The following is a 23,839-nucleotide window of genomic DNA, read 5'->3' on the forward strand; positions in this document are numbered from 1 at the left end:
CTAAAATAATCAAGAAGCTATTCAACAGCAGGTTGGACAAATTCATCAATAACAACGAATTACTTGCGGATCCAGAGCTAACATTTCAACCTCCATGGCACTGATTGAAATTACTGACCAACGCCGTCGACCACAGGAAGTGTGCAGCTGCAGTATTTATGGCTCTTAGAAAAGCCTTCAATACAATTAATCACAACATCCTAATTACAAAATTAGAAAGGTACGGAATCAGAGGGTTAGTTTTGAATTGGGTCAATAGCTAGCTAGCTAACAGGAAGCAATATGTGAAGCTAGGAGAACACACATCTGCATGTTTAAATATGATGTGTGGAGTACCCCAGGGGTCAACACTGGGACCAAACTGTTCAACTTGAATATCAGTCACATCTGCAAAGTGATAAAAGACTTAAAGTTGGTGTTATTTGCGGATGATACTACTGCCTTTTGACCTGGGGAAAGCACACAAGAGCTAATTAATAAAGTCACAGATGAATTGGCCATATTAAAAAGACGGTTTGATAAAAACAGATTATCCTCGAACCCAAGTAAATCTAAAATAATGCTATTGGTAATAGCAGGAAGGACACGTACGACCAAATACAAATAGACGAAGTAGACATTGAAAGGGTGAACGAAAATACATTTTGGGGGATCATGATAGATGAAAAACAGATGTGAAACGGATGCGGGGGGTAGAATTAAATAAGCTCGGCTTCTTCCTACTCCTTTTGGACTTTGGAACTGTGAATTGTACTACGTGATGTATACCATTGTAACTTGTATGCATGTTCAAATAAAACGAAGCCATGACCATCGCTGTATTTGGTGTTTATGTCTGCCTGGGTTTGTCAATAAAATGCAAGTATTGTATAATACGGCAAGTATGGTAACGGGAGGGTTTATTTGGGACACAGCAGTACATCATGTTCCACTTTACCACTTTTATAAGCTGGAAGAAAATGTTTGATAGCTTGTTCAGCGATATACATAAATGAATAGATGAAAAGACATGAGTTGATATCATAAAAATAATGTAGGAGATCGATGAGCAAGATCCAATAAATATGAGTATACAGGATTACTGACTTTAGTCCATATCACATTGACATAAACAAACAAGAATAAGCAAATAAACAAAGCAATGTGACTTGACATTGTATGATGAAGAGTGGGTTAGAGAGCACAGCCAAGATAAAACGATATCATGAACACCTGGTGTGAGTGTTAGTACTAGTAGAAATATACACACCGAGTTCATCTGTGTAGGGGGACTTTCAAATATGCAAGCCACGCCCCACATAACACATGCACACGCCGGTTACGTTTGACGTGATTGGGCAAAGTTTAGCTACTCACATTAGCCGTGATTCAGTGTATGACCCCGTCATAAGCACACAATGACTCCGACCTGCGGGTGGGTGGCTTCTGTGAGACGGCTTTTGTGTACGTGTACGCGCTGCGGACATGTACGTCACCACCAGGGAGCCACCGACGCCAATCATCGTATTTGGGTTTTACAAAGTTGAACTTTGAATTGTGACAAACGTTTATTTGCACACTCGTTTCTTTGTGGCCACGTTTGGTACCATGTGCTAGCCAAAGAGGGACAGCGCCTTGAAGTAAACATCTTAAAGTAGCTGCGGCCTGTTCTCCATGATCAGCAAAACCCAAGGATGGGAAGTAGAAGTGCAAGTAAAAAGTAAAAGACGTGTTGTGAAGTGTTGACTTATTTATGTAGCCTTAAGTCACGCATGTCAAATATATCTTCTGCAGTACATAAGAAATGTCAAATCAAGTACTTTCACTTCTCTTGAAGGAAAAGTGCACTTTCGTTTCTGTGCGTTCTAAAGATTTAAAAACAGTTAGCATGACTGTTTTTAGAACAATTCACATCATGGGACACACTCTAAAAAAGCTCCAACAAGGTTTTATGGTTTTATATCCGTGCTGTGAGCATGCAGTAGCAGGTACATTCATGATAACATGTCATACTTACAGTATTTTGCCTTGTTTTGACTATTTTAAACATTACCAGAACTTCTTTCCTGGGCGTATTGATAGGAACTAACGCTACTTCCACCAACAACAGCAGCATAGAAAGCGTGTATCTGTTGGCTACTACTAATCATGGCAGACTTACTGCCGTCGACTACTTTTGGACAAATGAGAATCCAGAGCCTTGTCTTTTTGAGCCTGAATATACGGAGGATGAGCTACAAATTTTAGAAGCTGAGCCCGCAAGAAGCGTCGGAGCAGATGGGGGTGAGAGAGTCAGGACCGGCATGACTTGGTGGTGTAAATGTGGAGCCTGCCGAGCCATGCCGACAGAAACCGAGTGTTTCTGCTGCACTGAGTGGGATGCAGTGTTACCATTGACGGAAAGGCTTGGTGTGTTTGGCAAGGAGGACACTGCTTCAAGGGACTGCATCACAACCAAGGAAGAATTGTTAGCGCTAACAAACCCTGCAGTGATAGAAACTTTTTTCCACGTACCCAAAATCGAGCGGAAAAGACGCCCCAGACCAGCTGGACCAGCTGGAGTCCGTCACCATGATACTGATGGTGATACACGGAGCACATAGCACATGACATCACAACACAGCTGTGTGCAAACAGAACATAGAATGTGGGCTAATACGTTCAACATTAGGGTGCTCCGATCAGGGTTTTATGCTGCCGATCCCGATACCGATCATCCAGGGCTGAAATCGGCCGATAACAATACTGAATACATGGATTAATTATACATTGTTCAATTGACTTATTGTGAGTGCTATTGGCCAGTGGTGTCGTATAAAAGGGAAATGTCAGGACAACTCCAAGGTCCCTTGACTGCCAAGGGACCCAAAAAATAGGCAATTACTAGTAAAATTAGTAATTCATTAATAAAGGGGTGATTTTTTTCATGGGACCCAGCATCCTGGCTGCACCCCCGCTACTCGCTATATGATATGAAAAACGGAAGCATAAAATCACCGTCATTTTGACAAAAACATTCAACTTACTTTTCGAAGAGACCATATGTCAGTATGGTGAAACTTCCAGAGGATGACACGCCTTCTTTAAGGAGACTGTGGATGTGAGAGTACATTGCTGGAACTTCCAGGTAAGTGACCAGAGACTCTGTCTTCCACGGCTGAGAAAGGCTGCTCATCTCGTCCAACGAATGCAATTATTTTTCAGGTTATTAGCTTAGCCTTCTGACTGTCACGCACATTAGGGAGAGTGCTAGCCAAATGGCTCCGTTAGCTGGCGTGTGAACGATGATCACAATATGCGCCTGCAAAACTCACCATGCTATGAAATGTTTGTTCTTCAAATGCTGTATTGAAGTTTTTTAACGTCTTACCCCCGCAAGGTAGTTTCCGTGGCACGTGTTGTTAGTTAAGTTCCACACGGCACACATGATTGTTATTGTTTTGTGGGAGGTCAAGACACTACACTGCACAAAAGGATCGCTGCGGGCTGCAATAGTGCTAGCCACGGGTATCGGCTAGGAAAGACATTATCGGCATTTGTCAATCTCTTGATTTTTCACGGAAATCGGCTGATACCGATCTATCATTACACGTCATTTGGTTGTCTATTCCTAGTTGTTCATACGCCTGTTCTTGTTTCCTAGTCAGTACACACTGGTGTCCTATCGCATTGTTTCCGAGTCGGCCGGGTAGTGCCGTGAGGCGCTGCGTCGCTATGCCAGAAAAATAGTTCTTGCCGTTGGCGACTACAATAACAATGTCACTGTCGGTTGCTGTCTATACAGCTCACTTATGGAAATACAACATTGTTGCCATATTTTTTAAGGCTTTATAGTTGAAATAGGTGTGTCCCGTTATGTGCATTGTTCGCTCCTGCAAGCTAGCTGTTTTTATAGCTTTCGAACGCACAGAAAAGGGAAAGACATGTGCATGGTCATGTCTCACAGAAGGACTGTGGATGATAGGCGAAAAAGTGCACTTTTCCTCTAAATGAACTGCTAGCACTGTTTGGAAGACAAGTTTGGTGTGTGCCAACTAGTTGACTCATACTTAAACAACTTGAATAAAAAAGTAACTTCCTGTTCGTATTGCCGCCTCACACAACCAACCCATCATGCACGTTCTTCTTCTGAGCCGTGATTGGTGCACGGCATCATGGTACTTCTAACTGTAAGCCGTAGTACTTACATTCATTGGCTGGCCAAACGAAAGCGAAAGTAGTGAGTAGCGCCGATGCTCGTTGCGCACGTACTGCAGTAAAAGTATCCGCTTTACTTCGAAAACACACTCGAGTAAAAGCCATCGATAAAAGTAGACAGATAAAAAGTGGCGCGAGGAAGTGTTTGGTTATTTTACAACACAGTAAAAGTGCAAGAAAAGCAAAGAACAGCACACCTTTATTTTGTTACTTGAAAAACGTACGAATACTTCTTCCTCTCTGTACTTTTTACAAGAAGCTTCTCAGCAAAAGTCAACAATTTTCCACTCCTCATTGAACGTTCCAATCGTGCACACCAGCACTTGGCAAAGTCAGCCAGAAAACTTCAGGGGAGGCGCAGCAGCTTGAGAAAGATCAAGAAAAGCTTACTTTTCAAAGCTGCTAAGCTAACTGTCGTAAAGTCACTACAAAGCAAAATAAATAGCGTGAGAAAATGACAAAGGAGAGAAAAATGGCATCATGGAAGAAGAAATGCACATTATCTCAAGTGATGTCACATGAGTGACAACTTCCTAGCATCCATCTCGTCCTCATTGGGGTGAGCTGGAGCCTATCCCAGCTGACTCATATCAACTATTTCCTTGCAGTTTATTGCTTTTTATCATCGCATTGTTACTTTGCACAAATTAAAACCTTTAAAAAAGTCAAACAAGAACACTGACCGGATGGAGGTTTTCTTTTTTTTTTGTCTTTGTGATGTTTTGGGAGTGACGCAACAACAGGAAGTAGACAACGTTGTAGCACCACATGGCTTTTCGGGTAACACGCGTTTTTCAAAAGCACACACAAAACATTTTCAAACACATTCATCAGCCGGCACGCACATTTTGGCCAATTAGAAGCCTGGAAAAGATACATCGGCTGACTTGGGCGGGACGTCGTGACGCTTGTGTCCTTCAACGGCCACAAAGTTTTTCCAAGCGCTCCGCCTTTAAGGACAAAAAGCAACGTTTGCATGTGGACGGAAGGCCAAGACACAGCATCGATGTCCTGAGCCAAGCCTAGCTTATCTTAGCTTGGATGTGAACGAGTCGCTTGGCAACCACTGAAAAGCAGGAAGTGCTCGGAGAGAGTTTAGCAGGTCGCAGACATAAAAGGAAGGTTCTGCAGCTCTCATGTCAACTGGACTGGATGTCTGGCTGGAATTCGCCATCCTTCAGAACACAGCGAGTGTTGAGGTGTCAAGTCCAACTGGTGGGAAAATGTTTAAACTCAGTCTTCCTGGTCCAAAATCTCGCCAGTGTACCCCTCAAGGGAACGCTGGACTTTGTCCTCATTGGAGTCGCTTGCAGAATCCATCTGGACCTCCTCCTCCTCCCCAAAAGAACCGTCGTGTCCATCTGGCCCTGACCTTCCCTCCACACTGCCCCTCAGCATAGTGGCGCCAACCTCCTGCAGGTCCTCCGGTTCTGAGTATCCAAGAGGCATCGGGCCCTCCAGGAAGGACCTCCTCATCAGAACCTCCGAGCCCGGGTCCCCTGCTTCTTTCTGGGCGGCCTGGCGCTCCTCGGCCTCCCTCTTGCAGTAGGAGTAGCGGTGGTTCATGTGCTGCGAGTATGAGCCTGAGTGTGAGAAGCGCTTGCCACACTTGTCGCACTGGTAGGGTTTTTCCCCCGAGTGCAGACGCGAGTGCTCAATCAGATGATGTTTGTGTTTGAAGGCCTTCTTGCAGATCTGACACTGGTGAGGACGTTTGCCTGCAGACACACCCAGATGGACACAAGGTTCTCATCAGCACGCTGGTCATCCAAACAGCACAAGCATCCAACCACTCCCTTGTCACACAGGACCACATGAAAGACAAAGTATTCTGTTGGTCAAGTAAATGCTTACACAAAACAACAATCAAGCTGGGGCGATCACAGTGGATGTAAAACGTATACTAGATAGGACACCAACTACAGATGTTGGTATCGCTATTGGTGTGTGGGGGGGTGTAATACTTCTACTAGTCTAATGCTTCATGTGACACGTGCTGAATACTTGACTTTCTTCTTATACGGATGTTTGCGCTCTTGTATGGGAAGGATTAAGACTAACCTATTTGACGGGACTAATTTTCATGATTTGACTGATTTTTTTGTATTGCATTTTGCAGTATCGGCCCTATTTTGTGTTTATTTGTGGCATCACTGGGCCTGTCACGATAATCAATAAATCGATGAATCGAACGATAAAAAACACCAGGTGGATAATTATGAGTCACACGTGCGCGTGTGTTTCTCTGTGCCACACAGGCTGGATGACAGGAGGGTTCACTCTGCATCTGTCTGTGCGCATGGGTTCTATAGTGGATTGAACGGAGAGAGTGAACCCTCCTGTCCTCTCATTCAACCTCTTTGTGGAGGCGGGGCTACTAGTGAGTTGATACAGAGCACACAGTGCTAGAAAGTTAGCCTGGTGAGCCAGCATACGCGACATCCCCAGTGTGGGCGTATTTATGTTTTAAACATAATGAACAAGGTGAGCGCATGAACACCGGCAAACCGATATGTCGCACTTGTTTGGAAGTAGTGAGTAGTGACGAGGAAAAAGGAGAGCACAACCAAGCCGAGAGACGAAGCGGCGAAAACAATCCTTGTAGTCCTGTGGAACATTATGTGGGAAGCGCACCACCTCGGGAGAAAGTGCCAGCCAGGCTTTGTACTCGTGTCCCCCCGTGTCTATGTTTTCCTGGGACGCAACGGCTTCTCCCGCAGCAAGAACTCTGGCACGCCAGCCAGGTAAGAAGGACACGGTTTGTATGACCCCCCTGTACTCTTGTTTCGCACAGACGGCCACAGATAAAACACAGATAAAACCCGTCACAGTTAGTCAGACACACCGGCTTATATTATGCCATATAATTCATGAAAAAATGGTCTCAAAAATGGCAATGCAACCGATTATCGACGATAATTTGTAGCCCAATTATTGACCAGCAAAATTCGTTATGGTGACAGGCCTTGGCATCATAGCAAAAGGGAACTCAGTGCTTCCTTCTGGTTGATTGACTCCGAGCCGTGTCCAAATACCTTTGCCTATATAGTGTAGAGCAGGGGTCACCAACCAGGTAGCCCCCCACGACCACATGAGGCGCCCGCAGGCCTGCTTTTCATTCAGGTTTTCAGTTAATAATGTCAGAACACTAGAAAGAAAAGTATTCTGAAACATAAAATGTGAGTTGTGGATACCAGCATTTTGTGAATGTTTTGGTAAAACAAGCATATTTGATCTGTTTGAGTTGAAATTAGGTACAGTATAAAAATCATTTCTACAAAAATGAGTAGCTCGTGGCCATTTTCATTTTCTAAAAGTAGCTCTCGCAAGGAAAAACGTTGGTGACCCCTGGTGTAGAACAAGGGGAGGCAGAGGGACAAGGAACAGACCTTTAAAAGGACGTAGTAACATTTTACATCCACCGTATGGGGGAGGGGGCGTCATGTGAAATATAGATAATACCTGTGTGCTCGTATTTGTGTCTTAGGAGGGAACTGGTCTTCTGGAATGTTTTGTCGCACAAGTCGCACGCGTACATACCGCTGTCTGTCTTCTTCATCTTCAACTCGCTATCTGTCAGCTGGTCCAGACCTGAAAGACAGTCCACTGCCCCGTCCAGCAGCACCCCCTGACACACACACACACACACACACACACACACACACACACACACACACACACACACACGGCATTGTCTCACTACAGCCGGATAATCTCACACCTGTTAATGGAGAGACACCTTCTGGCATGCCTCCCACACACCCCCCACCGCCATGATCCCAAGTCTGGACACAGCTTAGATGTCAACCCCCCCACCCACCCCCCCACCCCAACATCCCCTTCCTGCAGCACAATCTGTGATTGACTCAACAAACTTTCTCACACACTTGGTCAACAAGTCTAAAACTCCACATTCTTACCTGGAAGCTTGTTTTCTGTGGTTTTTTACTCGTCTGCTGCGTGTCAGCAAATGTGGCCACCCTGCTAGCATAGGTGTACGCCATCTGGGGCAGGAAGCTCATGGAGTCGAGGACCGGGTAGGTGGCCTGGGTGGGAGACATGAACGTTGGGGGAGGGAAAGCTCCGTGCGCCGGCAGGGAGGTGTAGACTGGACCTGCGGTAAAGGCATTTATCCCAAAGATCGGACTTGCACTTTTTTCAATCTGATGGAGATCAGAGCCCAGGACCTCTTTCTTGGCATCGGGTCCCAATATCTTGCCTGGGACATCTGGCTCACTTTCAGGTTCCATGCTGAACTGGTTGGGTCTGGTTTGCTTGATCAAGGCATGTGTCAGGTGCTTTGGCACAGAGAGATCCAGTGGGGTGTCGCCATGAACTTCGTCCAAGACAAAGCTGTTTGGCGTGTACGAGCTACTCTGGGAATGTTTGGAGGGAGTAGAGGACAGGTTGAGGGGCAAAGGACTGTTGTGGTCCAGAGCATCCGGTGTCCTATCCCCTGTCCTGCCGGCTGTAAACTGTCTGGGGAATACATCAGTGTTTGTCAACTCTGCAACAGGAAGTGACATCGGTGAGTGTCCCAAGATATGCTGTGGGTCTGACCCGTTGTCCTCGGGAGGCGGTGGCGGCTTCTTCCACCGACTGAACCAGTCCTTGACAGACTCTTGAGGAAGGCCTACAGCAAGTGAAATCTTGAGAAGTTCATCTGAGTTGGGCTCAGTGTTCGTGGCCAAATACGCATTCAGAACCGAAACGTGATCTTTGAAAGGGTTGATGGGGCTGGTGCTGTGCTCCTTCTTGGCCAACAGCCATTCTGAGGACTCCAGCCCTTGATGGCTGCTCAGGATGGGCTGGGCTGGCTGCAGGACTGCTTGGATCTCTTCATTCATTTTGCAAAGGTAACGCTCGTGCTGATGCAGTGGAATGGGTCCTGGGAAGGTCTCCTTGCAGAAATGGCAAGAGTATGGAACTGGACGGTTCTGGCTGTTGGAGGATTGCTCTTTGCTGCCCAGCTCCTTGGTCTGGTTTGTCTGCTGCTTCATGACGGTTTCCAGTTGTAGCCTGGAGTCATCCATCACACTCTTTGCCTCACTAACCATTTCCAGGGTGTAGTCAATGATGCTCTTAATGGGGCTGCTTGGGTCCTCAGCCTGCTGAATGATCTGCTCCTCCATCTGGGCCCCAATCTCCTTCATGTAGGCTCTGAGCTTGGAGACCTGCTCTGGGTTCTTGTCCATGTTTTGCCTGCACATTGTGCTGTCCACCATCTGAAGGACCTTCTGCACATCATTCAGGCTCCCAAGGGTACCTGGTAGAAGCAAGTCCATGCCTAATCCTGCCAGAGGTTGAAGGGGGCTATGTGAGGAGGACTGGATGCTCATGGGGTTTTCTCGAAAGCTGTTTGAATAAACATCAGATCCCCCAAACCTATGTTGAGAGGCCATCAGAAGCCTGTACTCATGCATGTCCATCACCTCTGACTTGTCAAGACGATTTTGCTGGTGTAGTTGGCCATTTTCCAGCTTGTGGCGGAGATGTGCAAGGGCGGGGCTATCGGAGGATGAGGTTGAGCATTTTGGAGAGGAGCCAGCCTTGTTTTGTGCCCGCCCGTTGAGAACAAGCAGTCCGATGCATTTCTTGCTGCTGATGTGGGAACTGTAAGAGCCCGAGTGGGAGAAGCGCTTCTTGCAGTTGGAGCACTCGTAAGGTTTTTCACCTGGAAGCCAGCATTAAAACGTTCTGTTAAAGGATGCCTCACTCCAGGGCAGACCTCTACCTTTTGGACTAAGCCTCACATCTTTTGGACTACACCTCCTTTCCCTTTGACTACACTTTCTAAACCTGCAACCTTTTGGACTCCACTTCCTACATTTGAGATTTTAATTCATCATCCAACAGACTAAAGAAGCAGAACAAAAGTATAAGTCTTACAAAAATAAGCTGACAACTATCTTGAGAGCGTGCAAGATTATATTATAGTCATGTACTTGATAAGAACAAAAATAACATGAGAGCAACTTGGGGCATCTTAAATAGTATTATAAAGAACAACATTAAGAAAGCAGACTATCCTCACTATTTCATGGTTGGAAACACTAACAGGAATGACATGAATGAGGTAGTTGAAATTTTTAACGATTACTTTGTAAATATTGGACCAAAACTGGAAGAAGAAATTCCAAAGCAAGACACAATTGATGAATGGAATGATATCATTGATAGGAATCTTAATTCTATGTTTCTCACTGTTGGAACCAAAAAGGAGATTACTGACATTGTTAAACATTTTAAGGCAAAAACATCAACTGATTGTCATGGAATCGAAATGGAAACAATTAAAAGGGTCATCAATGAGGTCGCAGACCCGTTAACATATATTAGTAACTTATCATTTCAGACTGGAATATTTCCAAGCAAAATGAAACCAGCCAAGGTGGTTCCAATTTTCAAAAAAGGAGACAAACACCAATTTACAAACTATCGGGCCAGTTTCCTTGTTACCACAATTCTCTAAAATTGTGGAGAAGCTATTTAATAACAGGTTGAACAAATGTATTAATAAGAATGAATTACTCGCTAGCAGTCAGTATGGATACATTTCAACTTCTATGGCACTGATGGAAATCACGGAGGAAATCACTACTGCCATAGACAACAGAAGATGTGCAGCAGCTGTATTCATGGATCTGACAAAAGCTTTCGATACAATTAATCACAATATTTTAATATCAAAATTAGAAAGGTACGGAATTAGAGGTTTAGTCTTGAATTGGGTTAAAAGCTACCTAGCAAAGAGGACACAATTTGTAAAGCTAGGAGAATATACATCTGGGAGTTTACACACCATGTGTGGAGTACCCCAGGGGTCCATACTGGGACCAAAACTATTTAATTTGTATATCAATGACATTTGTAACGTAACTAAGGACTCAAAATTGGTTTTATTCGTGGATGATACCACCGCTTTTTGTTCTGGTGAAAGCACACAAGAACTCATTAAAAAGGTCAAGGATGAAAAGGTCATATTAAAGACATGGTTTGACAGGAACAGATTATCCCTGAATTTAAGTAAAACTAAAATAATGCTATTTGGAAATAGCAGAAGGGAGACGTGTGACCGAATACAAATTAATGGAGTGGATATTGAAAAAAGTGGAAGAATATAAATTCCTTGGGGTTATAATAGATGAAAAAATGAGTTGGAAATCTCATATTAAATATATATAACAAAAGGTGGCGAGAAATATCTCTATATTGAATAAAGCAAAATATGTTCTTGATCAAAAATCACTCCACACGCTGTACTGTTCCTTAGTATTAGCATATCTAACGTATTGTGTGGAGAAATGGGTAATAATTATAAAAGTAATCTTCACTCACTCACTGTACTGCAAAAAAGATGGTGAGGATCATTCATAATGCCAAGTATAGAGAACATACAAACCCTCTATTTTTAAAATCACATATTAAAATTTGCAGATTTAGTAAACTTTCAAACCGCTAGAATAATGCATGAAGTTAATAACAACTCGTTACCCAAAAACCTCATAAAGTATTTCTCAATCAGAGAGGAGAAATATGATCTTAGAGGAAAATTAAACTTAAAACATTTATACGTGAGAACTACACTGAAAACCCACAGCATTTCCGTGTGTGGAATTAAATTATGGAACGGATTGAGTAAGGAACTCAAACAATGTACAGAGATGAGCAAATTCAAAAAACAACACAAGCAGTTGATGTTTGCTAAATACAAAGCAGAAGAGTCTTGATCATTACGATGATTGTTCTGTCATGCTTGTTATTTTTTGTTTTGTTTTGTTTAAAGAAAAAAAAAATTCTTTACTCATATTTATCTAATTATTTATTTATTATCACTTATCATTACTATTATTACTTATTTACTTATTTTTTGGGACTTACCGATATGGATTATGTATTATTCTGATTATCACATAAAATATGAGATGGAATGCAGGAAGTGAACTACATGTACTGTACTAGATGTAGAATAGATGGGGGGTAGGATTAAATAAGCTTTGCTTCTTCCTACTCCTTTTGGACATGTGGACGTGTGAAATGATTCATGAGATGTATTCCATTGGAACCTTCATGTTCAAATAAACTAAACTAAATTAAACCTGCAACCTTTTGGACTACACTTCCTACAGTTTAGACTAAACCTGTTCTAAACCTGTTCTTACATTTGTGCTAAAAAAAAATATTTGGATGTGACACTGAGGCTGCTGAACATGACAAAATCAATATTCTAGGACAAGAACGGGTTGACAAATACATCTGTTCAAAGGAATGCATGACAACAAGTAAGTTCTCCAGTCAGGCGAGGCCAAAGGATGCCCGGACTCACCGCTGTGGATGCGCAGGTGTTCCTTCAGGTGATGCTTGTACTTAAAGGCTTTTCCACATTCGCTACACTTGAACTTTCGGTTTCCGGCGACATCGTTGAGAATCTGCAGACAGAAAGAAGACGCATGTGGTGTCATGGATGGGGAGCAGAGAGTGACGAGTGGCTTCGGTCCTAAAAAAAAATATAAATGTTAAAATAAACAAATAAAATAAACATTTTTTTTTTCAAAGAACTATTATGGGATATCATCTGAGTGAATCTGTACATGAATATGAGCATGTACAACCGCAGTAAATGGTAAAGTCAAAGCTGACCTTCTCCGGGATAGGCTGGTGAGCGGTCATGTGACGCTGCAGCTGCGCACGCTCGCTGAAGGTGTCAGCACACAGTCGACAGGCAAAGAGCTCCGCCCCCTTCCGGTGGCGAAACCTGATGTGCTCCTTGAGGGGCGCCACGCGCTTGTAGCCGCGCTCGCAGAAGGGGCACGTGAGCAGCCCGGCCGAGTCGCTGGCGGCCAGATCTGTGGCGAGACAGAAGGGTGAGAGGTCACGACGGCAGCGGCCTCGGAGACTTTGCTCACCGTGTTCGCCTTCGTCGTGACTGGCGCCCTCAGGCGTGCTCAGCGGCGTCAGCTCCTCGGGGGCTTCTGGGTAAATGATTGCAGTGTCGCTGCGCTCGAGGTACTCGGCGATGGTCGCCGGGTGACAGAGGCTCTCGTCCGCCGGACGTCCTGGGAAGTAGTGAAGTATGACACGTGAAGACGTACGACACGTGTACAGCTAGCACAGGCGTTGACGTGGATATTTACCGCTGACAAAATGCTCCGTGCCGTCACCGAGCCTCCAGCTGCGGCTGACCTCTGACCCGTCATCGAGCAGAAGGGCGTGGCCAACCCGGGGAGATGCGTCCGGTGTCTCGTCTTCCTCGCTGCCTCCTCCTCCTCTGCTGCCACGACTGAGGCCGCTCTCCTCATCGTTCAACACTGCAAGAGAAAATGTGATGGAAAAAAAATCGCAACAGATCACTCATACTGGTGGACAAGGAATGGACAGGAAGTGGAAAACGTGTGGACAGGAAGTGGAGCTTACTTCTTGCATTTAGCCCTATCTAACCATGAGTGACCCCTAAATGGTAGGTCATGTGGTCTGCAATGAAACCGAATGAAGATGCTGGTGAAGTCCGACCAGAACTGCACTTAGGGGACCAAGTGGGGGGGTGAGTCGCTGTTGATGCACTACACTGCTGACGGGGATGTCATACAACTTCATGGCAAAACATCCCAACTTTAAAATCTTTCTCTGGCAGATGCCGTCTGATGGTTATGGGACTGCACCCGGCACCAGTAACGACCTTCATTTGGGCCGAGGATGGTCCCGTGTCTTGACAGACAGCCAATGGGATCCTCCGGCTCCTTTTTTTGGGTCTACCACTTGACTTTGTTGTTCTATGAGTCTCAGGATGTTTTTCAGGGTTTTGAAATGACTGCCTTACTGCGTCCAACCTCCAACCTTTTGTCTCACTCTCATTTCTTCTTTTGCATTTTGAAGCTCTGCTTAGAACCAAGCAAAATGCACATTCTTAATTCTTCACATTTGGATCAGGAGTGTATTTTTTGCTATTGTGTGGAAAGCTTTTGCAGGAACACTGTGGCAGACAAATAAGCCCAAAAGACGCCATTTGCTGTGTCGGATTCCTGCTTATGAAGTTTGTACGCACATTTGAAGGACAGTTGTTTTGATTTTGTGCCTCAGATAAAGGAAAGTTTGGGTCTAAATGTGTGTTACCGAAGGGTGCTTCTACCATCAACTGTCCCAAATATCTTTCCTCAACCCAGACTGGAGGAAACACACAGACGGATGCAGATGGAAATAAACAAAAAGTCACAAACCCAAATGGCGTTTGACTGTGGAAAAGCGAGCCAAGGTGGCATGAAAACCATATTATTACTCTTTGGTCAAATATACACTCGTGGCCAAGAATATTGGCATGCCAAAGATGCTGGTGTTTGTGGCCACGCCTCTATGGAACACAACCAAATCAGCCTGATTTATTTAGTCATGGCATAAAAATGTGGGCTTTCATTGCAAAGTTCAAGGCTAGCCAAAGAGGGACGGTCGTGGTCTTGTACCATCTATGGCTGTTCACTGATCACTGCCAGTCTAACAACACACACATTTTTATGTGTGTTACATCAGATACTCAATGAATGGCTTCCCGAACTGATACAGCACCAGCCGACAGTCCTTACTCTGGAATTGCTGAAAAACTAATATACCCTCATCCCTCACTACATCACGCTTTCAACATGGCTCCCTCAACCTATCGCCTTTTTTCAAAACGTCCTTAATAAATCACTGCTGTTTCATGGCTGACTATTATTAGTCCAAAAATACTGAAAAAGAAGTTATATGTGGTATTCTGGCCACCAGGTGTCAGTAACGTTACATGCCCTCGGATTGGATAAGATTAGTTTAACCGTGCGTGTAGTCAGCCATGGCATGTCCAACATGTGCCAAAAAAGTTCTCCTCCCGTGTCGTGTGGAAGTGGTAAGTTTGTTGCTTCTTACATTGTCCTTCTAACCCCACTAAGTTTGAAACACTTTCTTAAGTTTAGAATAAGTAAATTGTAGAAGTCAACCAATGACCTCGGTAGCTTGCTACGCTAATCTCTTATGTCGCTCCAGCGATCCCGTGGCCTTCGCAATGTGATACAAGAAAAGAATATTATTATTAAATGTCTGCGGGGCTCTATAAAGTTTAAAAAAAGCATATTTAGAAAGTCATCAACAGTTTTTATTCCATTTATTAATATTAAATCCTGCTTGGTAGAAATTCACGTATCACGGTCGGGTCTGGAAGCGGGTCTGTATGTAGCAACAATGTACGATGTATTAATAACTAATCATCACACTGTATCAGTCAATATTATTATTATTATATTTCTCTTTTTTTGGCTTTGCTGTGCGTCCACGGCTGTGCGGCGAGCGGTTCAGAAAGCTTGCTGGGGGAGGGGGGGGTGTTTGATCATCACAACTTAATTTCACTCCTATTTTATATTTGATTACTGGTGGGGATGACAAAAACCTTTCATTAAGTCACTAGTCGCTTGTTGTTTTATTGCTTCTTTGGTGCCATGAGAACTTAAGGAAGCCAGTGAGACAAAGTGAGTAAGAATTAATGTCTTCAAAGTGTCCACACAACAAAAAAGGAAGGACACAACTGTGGTGTGTGTGTGTGTGTGTGTGTGTGTGTAGGAAGTTGGTCGCGTAATCAGTGTGAACACATTGAAGGCTGTGGCACATCCACTACTTGCACTGCCTCATAAAGACACAAGGTGGCGCCATTTAGCACCATGACACTTTCAACACAACTATCGTGTTCAACAAGCAATCAATGCGGAGGTCAAAGTTCGTGGAAAAAATGCCCACGTGACCTCGCGGGTGTCCTCTTGGAGACACAAGTCCTTCGGTTCCAATGTTGACACCTGGACAAGGTCTCGTCTTCTGGACAGCACATGAATCCAGCAGCATATCCTACATTGTCTTGACTATTGCATCATCGCCAGAGGGTCTCTTGTCTTGTCCACATCACTTTCCTTCCTGTTCCTGACTGTCATCCAATACAAGAGTGGCAGTTAAAGCCCCTCATTGCCACCAACTTAAAATGCTCTGTGTGTGCGTGTGTGTGCGTGTGCGCACACGCGTGTGTGTGTGTGTGCTCACAAGGACACGTTTGTCATGAAATGTTCCTGACTCGAATTAAAGTCCAGAAAGTAAAGTGTTGATGTCAACACCACGGTGGACATGTCCCAGGAGATCGAAAGCGGCCACCATGACAAACGAGGATCACACGCACGCACAAGCGACACGATGCGGTTCCAAGAAGGTTTGCAGAAGTGAAAGTGCTGACGAGGAGGCGGACACAGGAAGTCCACAAAGTTGAAGAGTCATCAGTTTCCTGTCAGACGAGGCCTCAGGTGGACGTTGCTTGACATCCCATAATGAGCTCAACTCACCGTCAAGACAAAAGAGAAAGAAGGTGGAGCCTAAACCCCTACCAGCCAATCAGAGCACAGCTTACACACCAACATGCTCCACAACTCCGCCTCTTCCAAGAAGCGCACGTCTGAGCGCTGAATGAGGACGTCAAACACGTCAGCAAGTAAAAGCACCTGAGTGGCGTGAAAAGGTGAGCAGGAGTTTTGTCCCACGCTCCACGTCCTCGTCCTCACAAAGCCGTCCAAAGGAGGAAGTGGGCAGCGCCAAGGTGTGCGCATGTGACAGCAACAACACCATGTGAAACCACGAGTCAGCACACGACAAAGAGGAAGCCACCTACTGGACCACACCCGTGCCAGGACCAGGACCAAGACTTGATCATGCTCCTTGAACACAACATGACCACCGCAGAGACCAGGACAGCAGTGTAGAACTTTATGACCGGAAGACCAGTTTGAGACCAGAGTACCGGTTTAAAAGTAGAGGACCGGTTTAAGACCAGCAGACCAGTGGAAAGGTTAAATGGACTTGTCTAAGTTCACCTGATCGTGTCTTCAGAGAGGACCGTGGACTAGCATTAGCCTTTAGCTTCAGATGTCATCCCAGTCTCAGGACACACGTACCGCACCCACCCACCCCCAGTTGCCATGTCCCAGGGCTGTGGGGCAGACCGTGTCCACTGGGTCATCTTTTCCCAGACTGATTTGAGGCATGGGGGCGGGGTCTGACCATCTCAGGAGCTTCGCCCCCACCCCCATGACAATCCCAACACAACAAAAAATGGCTGTGAGGCGTCCTCGTGTTTCACATTAGCACCATGTTAGCATAGTGCTTATGCTCCACGTGCTTAGCATGTAGCCTTGTAGCATGAACTGTTAGCGTGATGACAAAGCACTATCATGCTAACCTTGCAAAAGTGTTGCGTACATTTCAGTCTGCAGTGACCTCGTTGTCACACGCTGAGCGACTTATTGACTGACCCCAAAACGCCCATCACATCATCACCATCGCCATCGCCACACCCCCAACACGTGTCATCACAAATGTGGACCTTGTCCCACAGGGACAACCTGTGGACACACTGAGACGTCTTGTTGTGTGACAAAAGCACCAATGGAGGAGGGGGCGGGACATCAACAATCAGCTCATTGTTTGAGTGACAGCGCTACACAGCGTGCTCCACTCTGACATACAAGCACCTTCTAGTTTGGGGGGGCAACAATGAGGCCAGGGGTGTGTGTGGGGTGGAGAAGTGGGGGAAATGCACAGCAGTGGACTAAACCCACCAACCCCCATGAGTGTGTATTTTTTTTTGGGGGGGGGGGGGGGATTATGGAGGAAGAATGAATGCTAACCATGTTTGACATGCTACACAAAAGCGACCCCCCCCCCACCCCCCCGTATGGATTTGATATTATTTAGATTTGCATGGATAACGACGGCTTTTCAAAGTGAACTAAAGTGGACTATGGCAGAGTAGACTGGACTACCTTGGACTACAGCACAGTAAAGTGGACTAACTTGGACTAAAGTGGACTACGGCAGAATAAAGTGGACTACCATGGACTAAAGTGGACTACGGCAGAGTAAAGTGGACTAAGGTGGACTACAGCAGAGTAAAGTGGACTAACTTGGACGAAAGTGGACTACAGCAGAATAAAGTGGACTAACTTTGACTACTAAAGTGGACTACAGCAGAATAAATTGGACTATCATGGACTAAAGTGGACTACGGCACAGTAAAGTGGACTAACTTGGACTAAAGTGGACTACAGCAGAATAAAGAGGACTAACCTGGACTAAAGTGGACTACAGCAGAATAAAGTGGACTAACTTGGACTAAAGTGGACTACAGCAGAATAAAGTGGACTAACCTGGACTAAAGTGGACTACAGCAGAATAAAGTGGACTAACTTTGACTACTAAAGTGGACTACAGCAGAATAAATTGGACTATCATGGACTAAGGTGGACTACAGTAGAATAAAGTGGACTAACTTGGACTAAAGTGGACTACGGCAGGGTAAAGTGGACTAAGGTGGACTACAGCAGAGTAAAGTGGACTAACTTGAACTAAAGTGGACTACAGCAGAATAAAGTGGACTAACTTTGACTACTAAAGTGGACTACAGCAGAGTAAAGTGGACTAACTTGGACTAAAGTGGACTACAGCAGAATAAAGTGGACTAACTTTGACTACTAAAGTGGACTACAGCAGAATAAATTGGACTATCATGGACTAAGGTGGACTACAGTAGAATAAAGTGGACTAACTTGGACTAAAGTGGACTACGGCAGGGTAAAGTGGACTAAGGTGGACTACAGCAGAGTAAAGTGGACTAACTTGAACTAAAGTGGACTACAGCAGAATAAAGTGGACTAACCTGGACTGAAGTGGACTACAGCAGAATAAAGTGGACTAACTTTGACTACTAAAGTGGACTACAGCAGAGTAAAGTGGACTAACTTGGACTAAAGTGGACTACAGCAGAATAAAGTGGACTAACCTGGACTAAAGTGGACTACAGCAGAATAAAGTGGACTAACTTTGACTACTAAAGTGGACTACAGCAGAATAAATTGGACTATCATGGACTAAGGTGGACTACAGTAGAATAAAGTGGACTAACTTGGACTAAAGTGGACTATGCCAGAATAAAGTGGACTACCATGGACTAAAGTGGACTACGGCAGAGTAAAGTGGACTAAGGTGGACTACAGCAGAGTAAAGTGGACTAACTTGGACTAAAGTGGACTACAGCAGAATAAAGTGGACTAACTTTGACTACTAAAGTGGACTACAGCAGAATAAATTGGACTATCATGGACTAAAGTGGACTACGGCACAGTAAAGTGGACTAACTTGGACTAAAGTGGACTACAGCAGAATAAAGAGGACTAACCTGGACTAAAGTGGACTACAGCAGAATAAAGTGGACTAACTTGGACTAAAGTGGACTACAGCAGAATAAAGTGGACTAACCTGGACTAAAGTGGACTACAGCAGAATAAAGTGGACTAACCTGGACTAAAGTGGACTACAGCAGAATAAAGTGGACTAACTTTGACTACTAAAGTGGACTACAGCAGAATAAATTGGACTATCATGGACTAAGGTGGACTACAGTAGAATAAAGTGGACTAACTTGGACTAAAGTGTACTACGGCAGGGTAAAGTGGACTAAGGTGGACTACAGCAGAGTAAAGTGGACTAACTTGAACTAAAGTGGACTACAGCAGAATAAAGTGGACTAACCTGGACTGAAGTGGACTACAGCAGAATAAAGTGGACTAACTTTGACTACTAAAGTGGACTACAGCAGAGTAAAGTGGACTAACTTGGACTAAAGTGGACTACAGCAGAATAAAGTGGACTAACTTTGACTACTAAAGTGGACTACAGCAGAATAAATTGGACTATCATGGACTAAAGTGGACTACGGCACAGTAAAGTGGACTAACTTGGACTAAAGTGGACTACAGCAGAATAAAGAGGACTAACCTGGACTAAAGTGGACTACAGCAGGATAAAGTGGACTAACTTGGACTAAAGTGGACTACGGCAGGGTAAAGTGGACTGAGGTGGACTACAGCAGAATAAAGTGGACTAACTTGGACTAAAGTGGACTACAGCAGAATAAAGTGGACTAACCTGGACTAAAGTGGACTACAGCAGAATAAAGTGGACTAACCTGGACTAAAGTGGACTACAGCAGAATAAAGTGGACTAACTTTGACTACTAAAGTGGACTACAGCAGAATAAAGTGGACTAACTTGGACTAAGGTGGACTACAGTAGAATAAAGTGGACTAACTTGGACTAAAGTGGACTACGGCAGAGTAAAGTGGACTAAGGTGGACTACAGCAGAGTAAAGTGGACTAACTTGAACTAAAGTGGACTACAGCAGAATAAAGTGGACTAACCTGGACTGAAGTGGACTACAGCAGAATAAAGTGGACTAACTTTGACTACTAAAGTGGACTACAGCAGAATAAAGTGGACTAACTTGGACTAAGGTGGACTACAGTAGAATAAAGTGGACTAACTTGGACTAAAGTGGACTACGGCAGGGTAAAGTGGACTAAGGTGGACTACAGCAGAGTAAAGTGGACTAACTTGAACTAAAGTGGACTACAGCAGAATAAAGTGGACTAAGGTGGACTACAGCAGAATAGAGTGGACTAACTTGGACTAAAGTGGACTACAGCAGAATAAAGTGGACTAACCTGACTAAAGTGGACTACAGCAGAATAAAGTGGACTAAGGTGGACTACAGCAGAATAAAGTGGACTAACTTTGACTACTAAAGTGGACTACAGCAGAATAAAGTGGACTAACTTGGACTAAGGTGGACTACAGCAGAATAAAGTGGACTAACTTGGACTAAAGTGGACTACGGCAGGGTAAAGTGGACTAAGGTGGACTACAGCAGAGTAAAGTGGACTAACTTGAACTAAAGTGGACTACAGCAGAATAAAGTGGACTAAGGTGGACTACAGCAGAATAGAGTGGACTAACTTGGACTAAAGTGGACTACAGCAGAATAAAGTGGACTAACCTGGACTAAAGTGGACTACAGCAGAATAAAGTGGACTAAGGTGGACTACAGCAGAATAAAGTGGAGTAACTTGGACTAAGGTGGACTAAGGTGGACTACAGCAGAATAAAGTGGACTAACTTTGACTACTAAAGTGGACTACAGCAGAATAAAGTGGACTAAGGTTCACTACAGCAGTGTAAAGTGGACTAACTTGGACTAAAGTGGACTACAGCAGAATAAAGTGGACTAAAGTGGACTACAACAGAATAAAGTGGACTACCATGGACTAAAGTGGACTACGGCAGGGTAAAGTGGACTAAGGTGGACTACAGCAGAGTAAAGTGGACTAACTTGGACTAAAGTGGACTACAGCAGAATAAAGTGGACTAAAGTGGACTACAGCAGAATAAAGTGGACTAACCTGGACTAAAGTGGACTACAGCAGAATAAAGTGGACTAACTTGGACTAAGGCGGACTAAGGTGGACTACAGCAGAATAAAGTGGACTAAGGTGGACTACAGTAGAATAAACTAACTTGGAGTAAAGTGGACTACAGCAGAATAAAGTGGACTAACTTGGACTAAAGTGGACTACAGCAGAATAAAGTGGACTAACTTGGACCAAAGTGGACTACAGCAGTGTAAAGTGGACTTAAAAGTGGGAGGGGCTTGGTGCTGTGGGACAGAGAGGGGAAGGTCTGGACGTGCAGATGTCCCCACACCTTCATCCAGCCATTTGCTATTGATTGTTCCGCGTGTTTGTGTGTGTGCGTGTGTGTGCGTGACCTTGCCGGAGGAGCTGGGCCAATCAAATGTGTCTTTGAGGGCGGGGCTACAATGAATGTCAACGGTGTCTGTGATGACCTTTGACTTGACATCCAGTCTCCACTGCAAGCCCAGTCATTTGGGTGTTATGGCGATGGAGGCTGAGGTCATGTGACTATCGGCACCTTCACATCCTCGTACATGTCAGACCTTTGTCCAACTTTTAACACCCCCCCCACACACACACAGTAAGTGTGACAGGAAGTTCATGAATAATGAATAAACCTCATGTAGACGGACACAACACAAACAGTATACAGTATATGTACACATCCACGTATATGTACACATCCACATGCAGTACTGTATATACCACATACAGGCATGGAACAGCCTTCTTTCTTCACTTTCAATGCCTGATACAACAAAGGGTACCTTTCTTTGACAAATATAACAGCGGCAACAAAAGTAGAGCATAAGAGTTCCATTTTTTGGTGGTACAATGCTATAGCTGGTCATCTAAGAACTTAAGCGATGTTGGTTATCATCCAGAAAAGCATGGAAGTTGCTAGATATCAGCTCTTATTATGGAATGTCCAACCAAATGTACCTTTAGTTGTACTGTAGCAGGCATTCAATGGATCAATCAACTGAAGAAACAAGGGCGCTCTCATCATTTCTTCCATGAGTGTATTAATACAGTAATAGCATAGACTTCCTCTTCAATATACAGTAAATACATCACAACAACCACACATGAATATTCATTCATATTCCACTACTAGCAAATACAAAAGTACATGCATGTGAATATATGAACATTATGAAGTAAAAATGAATATTTATTAAGTATTAGAAATAAGATTAGTATTTATTAATTAGGAAATAAAAGATGAATACTTATTGAAATACTAGAATAACAGCACGAAATAAAAGATGAAGACTTATTTTAACACGTAAAATAAAAGTGAATATTTGAATGTATTAAAATGTGAATGAATACTTAATATTTAATATTTCACAGTAGATGAACAGTATGAAACAAAAGATGAATGATATTTATTTGAATGTATTGCGCTCGAAAAAGATGCATACTGAATATTGATTTGAACAGCAGACTTAGTGACAAAGTCAGGAAAAGAGTAGCAAGATTGTGGGTCATGATGGACCTGGCCATGGCCCACATGGTTCCAGATGCAGGAACCATGGTCCAAACATGGTCCGGTGCCGTCTTGTTGGCTGGACGGTTTGTGCGTGCGCGTCATGTTTCTTACCGTTCTTCCTGCGCGGGTTCGCTTGTTTTCTCCTCTTGAAGCGCGCACGCTCCTCCATGACCCCTCACCGTGTTCACACGCACGCTCGCACACCGTCAAGTCCACCGGTACCATCCACTTTTTGTCCACCGGTACCACGCATCCACTTTTTGGCAAGAGGAGAGCGCGCGCTCACCCGCACGTGTCCACGCCGTCTGATGACTGAGAGCAGCCCGACACACACAAACACACACACACACACGCCAAAGAGGGCGGACACACGCACACGCACACACACACACACACACACTTTGATGGACGCTTGTTGTTTGTGACGTCACACACCTCCAAGAAACTTTAGTGACGTCACGCCACTGAGGATCGTTCTTGACAGGAGCAGAAGTCACATGGTCCCTTCAAGTGCCATTCTTTTCCCGCCTTGGTCTCCTCCAACGTCTTTTTTTACGTACTTTTATTTTGTAACATAACAGGAAGCGTTTTCTTTCGTCTTCATGTCACACGCCACTGGTGACTTGTCAGCTGTCAGTTGAGTGACAGTGTGTCAAACGTCGGCCATTTTCTACTTCCTGCTGGCGGTTGGAAGAGTTCAGATAAGTGGTTGTCATAACGACGCCAGGAAGGACCTGACAAGACCCACCGCACGCTGGAACACACCAGCAGGGACTAGCATGGACTAGGAGTTACAAGAAGTGACTAGCAGTGACTAGCTGGACTACAAGTGACCAGCAGGGACTGACAGTGACAAGCTGGGACTAGGAG

General features: G+C 44.5%; 1 protein-coding gene across 1 annotated transcript; it reads right to left on the reverse strand.

Moving 5' to 3' along the window:
• Positions 1–242: 242 nt before the first annotated feature.
• Positions 243–23,344, reverse strand: LOC129187498 (zinc finger E-box-binding homeobox 2-like). The gene is made up of 8 exons (XM_054786910.1): positions 23,081–23,344; positions 13,311–13,484; positions 13,083–13,232; positions 12,817–13,022; positions 12,503–12,605; positions 8,097–9,850; positions 7,639–7,804; positions 243–5,894 (listed from the first exon to the last, which is right to left on the reverse strand). Exons 1-8 carry the CDS (start codon positions 23,136–23,138, stop codon positions 5,410–5,412), a joined length of 3,096 nt encoding a protein of 1,031 aa, XP_054642885.1. The 5' UTR covers positions 23,139–23,344; the 3' UTR covers positions 243–5,409.
• Positions 23,345–23,839: the final 495 nt, after the last annotated feature.

This window comes from Dunckerocampus dactyliophorus, chromosome 9 (genome assembly GCF_027744805.1).
Source record: "Dunckerocampus dactyliophorus isolate RoL2022-P2 chromosome 9, RoL_Ddac_1.1, whole genome shotgun sequence".
In the NCBI taxonomy this organism is placed as follows: Eukaryota; Metazoa; Chordata; class Actinopteri; order Syngnathiformes; family Syngnathidae; genus Dunckerocampus; species Dunckerocampus dactyliophorus.